Raw genomic sequence first — 4,429 nt, 5'->3', positions numbered from 1 at the left:
TGTGCTATTCCACTTTTTAAAAAGATACTAGTTTTGATGCTTAGTGCTAGAATACATCACTGGTTTCCTTAGTCTATGTTTTCCAAAAATAATCAACTTGATTTTAAATAAGCTATTGTTATGGTTTGTAAAATAAGTTGATTTTAATCATGATTCTGGAACACAATCAGGAGTAATTGCTTCATTCTTTTTATGTACCACCACAAAATTTCTGCTATTTCTGCAGATTGACTTGAAATAGTTTTGACACCATGATTGATGGGCAGTGTAATAAGGGTCAAGTAAAAAGTAGCAATAAGAATTTTCCAGATGTAAGTCACTTCAAGGTTTATATCCACCATAGGACCTCCATTTATTCTTATCTCCTTTTATCTATCCCTTACACCCAACTTTCCTGTTCATCCCACTGTTGCTCTCTGCCATGTCATGCCAGTGCAGCTGATGTCCCTCACATATGCCATGTTAGAGGCTCTGAGTGGGACCTCCTAATGTCCTTTCAATCTCTTCCTACTTTCTCCACTTAAACCTATTAGGAGATGTGGGATATTTTATACTACTTCTGTCCACTTAAGTAGGGGAATGATCCTCCATCCTCAAATGTTCTTGGGCAAGCCAAAAGTACTGGAAAGGTTTACCAATACCATATAAATCTGAAGAGAAAAAAAGCCACACGAAAACTAACAGATCTTGTAAACTACCTCCAAGAAGGTGTTAGAATCCTCCCTTCTAGAAATGGTTTTATTACACTTCCCAGAGAAACTAGAAATTTTGTATCCAAGAAGTGAAGAACAGAAATGATCTCTCTTGTGGTCGGTATGCATTTGCCGATTGTGCTTAGTTTGAAGTTGAGTAGGTAAGAAATGTACAAGAATTTATGACCTGACTTTCATTTTCAGATGTTAGGTCTACACTGCATAGATAATACCCGACTTTAGGATTGGTTTAGGCCCTTATCCACAGTTTGGGTAGGGCTCAGACATTTCATGGGAGTCCCCAGTCAGCCTCTTCCTGTTGTCACTAAGTATTTGTATGCCTCATAGATAGAGGATATTCACCTGGGTTGAGTCTCTGCCTTAAGAATGTGGAGAAGTCTCTCTCGGATCTGCTTGGTACGGACAGCATAAACAACTGGATTGAGGATAGGTGGGATGAGGAGGTATAAGTTGGCCAAAAGAATATGGATATAGGGAGGCACGTGATGGCCAAAACGGTGGGTAAGAGACGAAACAGCAATAGGGATATAAAAGAAGAGGATGGCACAGATATGAGAACCACATGTACCTAGGGTTTTAAACCTGGCATCATGGGTAGCCAATCCCAATACAGCCTTAAAAATCATCACATATGAAGCAGTGATGGCTAGTGAATCTAGGATTAATACTAGGAAGCCAATTCCCATTCCATATAAGTTGTTGACCCTTGTGTCACCACATGCCAAGGTGACTATGGCCATGTGCTCACAGTAGGAGTGGGCAATGATTTGGGTTCGGTAAAGGGGTAGCCTCAGGCGAATCAGCAGGGGCAAAGGTCCAATGTAGAGTACTCCCCGGAGGAGAGCAGCCATCCCCAAACGACCCACCACTGCCTGGGTGAGCACTGAGGTATGATGTAGTGGGTCACAGATAGCCACATAGCGATCATAAGCCATGGCAAGGAAGATGCCCGACTCCACAGTGGCAAAGCAGTGGATGAAGAACATCTGGGCTAAGCAAGCATCCAGACCAATGTTGCGGGCACCAAACCAGAAGATGGTCAACAGTTTGGGCATGGTAGAGGTTGAAAGGACCAAGTCAATGACAGCCAACATGCACAGGAAGAAATACATAGGCTGGTGCAGACTGCGCTCCATCTTTATCACTGCCAGGATGGTGACATTCCCCACCAAAGCCAATAGGTACATGAAACCAAAGGGAATGGAGAGCCAGATGTGCAGGGCCTCCAGCCCTGGGATACCAGTGAGCCAGAAAGAGGTAGGCACAGAACAGGCATTATTAGAGGTATACATGTTTGAGGGTACGGGGTGTCCAAGGGACAGGAACACTTAGTTCCAGGTGATTCTATTCTTGAGAGTTAACACTTCTGACAACTGAAGACAAGATCCTCATTTTCATCCTGGGCAACTGGTGGCACCTACAAAAGAAATTCCAAATGACAACTTGAAAATTGAGTTATCCATGATGACACCCACTGGTAGATGTCATGATCATGGCTGTTTCTACTTCTACTAAACTGCCCTACTGTTCTTCAAAAATCCCCAATTTTGCATTTCTTTGACAGTTTTGGGGATATGATGCCTAAAAAGGAAATAGAATATGGAAAAAGGTTTCTGTATTGATTAAATGTAAATCCATGTGTTTATTCCAGTGCCTGAATATGCTTCTCTTATCACTGATCAATAGCAACATTTATATACATTAACTCTTTGCAATTTTATGTTGAAAAAGTTGGAGCCATGTGTTAAAAAGTAAAGTACATATGTACTAGAACTTGATCAGGATGTACAAATAACATTGTTCAGAACTTCCACAATTAGAAATGTGTAGGTGTGGTAGTCTGGTACCAGTGATTCCAGAAGCTGAGGCTGAGTGATCATTGGAGCACAGATGTGCAAGTTCTAGTACATCTGTTCAGTGAGTTAGACTTATATTGATAATGCTTTTAGAGGTATTGTAATGTTATAGTTATACAAGGAAGTATGAGTGAGGGAAGAACAGGAGGCAGGTTAAACTATGATTTCATTAAATTGTGTAAGCTCTAGAAACATACCCTAAACAGAAGTATCTGGAAATATTTGTGCCAATATTTTGTCTGTTGATTTTGGGTGAATGGGATTATGAATGTTTTGACTTTTCTTCCTTTTGTACACATGTAGATTCTGCCTTTCAAACAAACTTATGAACTAATCAAAGCCTGATAAAGTAAGGGAGTTTTTAAACTTAAAATATATTAGGGAAATAGTTGCAAAGATTGTCCTGTTTTACCATGAAATCTGGGCAACCCTAAGTAAGCTTTTTCTTTGAGATTAGGCACAGGACCTTACAGAAAAAGTTTAAGGGTTTACTATTAAAGGACAAATTTTATTGACAAAGGATATGGATATCATCTATAATTTGATGTAAAAGGAACATCTTTGATAGAAGTTTCCTAGACTTTCCTACAATCTCACAAGTGTGAATGAGAAAATTGTTATGTGCATGACTGTCACAATAAACTCCATTCTTAACATACTAAAACACCAAAAATGAAATTGTCATTTGCTGATAAATGGAACTGGAGACTTGTGTTAAGTGAAATAAACCAGACTAAAAAAAAAAAAAAAAAGTACCCAGCATTTTCCCTTAAAAAGGGAATCTAGAGAAAAAAGGCATGAAAAATATCAAAAACAAAGACCAAGAGTAGAGGAAGGTGATAGAGTGAGAAGTAGCACAGATGGAGGTAATATGGAATGAAATTGATGAAATTATGCTATGAATAATCAATCCTACTTTTATATAATTATAATGCACTAATAGAAGGGAGACCAGTAAACAAAGGGGAGGAAGAGGGAAAGGAGATTATGAGGAATGAAAATGATCAAATTGTGTGCATGTATGAATGTCACAATGAGTCTATTATGTATGATTATAATGCACTAAAATAAGAATGCATAAGAATGAACTGAAGTGAACTATTCAGTAAGACTTGTACTAGTAGCATCCTTCTCAGTCTATTTTTGAAGATCCAGGGAAATCACTAAAGCACTGGCTATTGCTTCTAAAATCCTTGTGTGCTTCATCTTTCAGATGTCTGCTAAAAAAATCCTATTGCTTCCCATCCACTGGATTCAGGAACTAAACACAGGACACATTTGTGCCCTTCCGTCTCAGGCTTGCCCTCGAGATCCTTGATTCCCAAATCAGCCAGGGATGCCTCATGTGTGCATGGTCTTTCTTCACATGGCCATGTTTTGACTGAGAAGTTTAATCACCTCCTTGGTTCTTACCTAGGAAAACTTCCCCATTCTTTAAGGCCCATTTCAGATCACCCCTTGTCTACAGAAGACTGGAGATACCTCAGAGGGTATCAGAATGAGTAAGGCAGGGGAAGACTGTAGTCAAATTTTTTCAAGCCCATGCATACCTCAGACTGTCTAAAATAGGAATAGTAATTATATTTCCATAGCAAATAAGTATAAGAAAAGTCCTTGTGTAGCCTTGAGTCCTTAAAATGAACTGTCAGGATCTGAATTAAGTTTTTAGGAATATGTTTATTGGTCAGGCATTGAATGGGTGCTAAGAAAAGGCAAGTTCTGTGAACTTTAAAGTGGTTTGCCATTTTTAAAATATCACTGATACCTCAGTAACTGACTTGGGTACTTAGACATGTGAATACACATGAGGTTACTTCCTCAGTATTGCAATGTAAGGCTGCTCTCTGGATCCCAGTTGAG

The 4,429-nt window shown here is 39.2% G+C and overlaps 1 protein-coding gene across 1 annotated transcript; it reads right to left on the bottom strand.

Annotated features, from left to right (window-relative positions):
- Window positions 1–1,051: 1,051 nt before the first annotated feature.
- On the bottom strand, window positions 1,052–2,005 carry LOC124958118 (olfactory receptor 52M1-like). Its single transcript, XM_047515826.1, has one exon. The coding sequence runs from the start codon at window positions 2,003–2,005 to the stop codon at window positions 1,052–1,054; it is 954 nt and encodes a 317-aa protein (XP_047371782.1).
- Between the last annotated feature and the right edge of the window lie 2,424 nt (window positions 2,006–4,429).

The sequence above is a fragment of the Sciurus carolinensis genome, chromosome 11 (genome assembly GCF_902686445.1).
Source record: "Sciurus carolinensis chromosome 11, mSciCar1.2, whole genome shotgun sequence".
In the NCBI taxonomy this organism is placed as follows: Eukaryota; Metazoa; Chordata; class Mammalia; order Rodentia; family Sciuridae; genus Sciurus; species Sciurus carolinensis.
Note: the sequence above shows the minus strand (reverse complement) of the source record. Positions and strands in the feature narration are given on the sequence as shown.

Excerpts from the sequence above, each read along its gene's own strand:
- LOC124958118 (XM_047515826.1), bottom strand. The coding sequence starts at position 2,005 with ATGTATACCTCTAATAATGCCTGTTCTGTGCCTACCTCTTTCTGGCTC.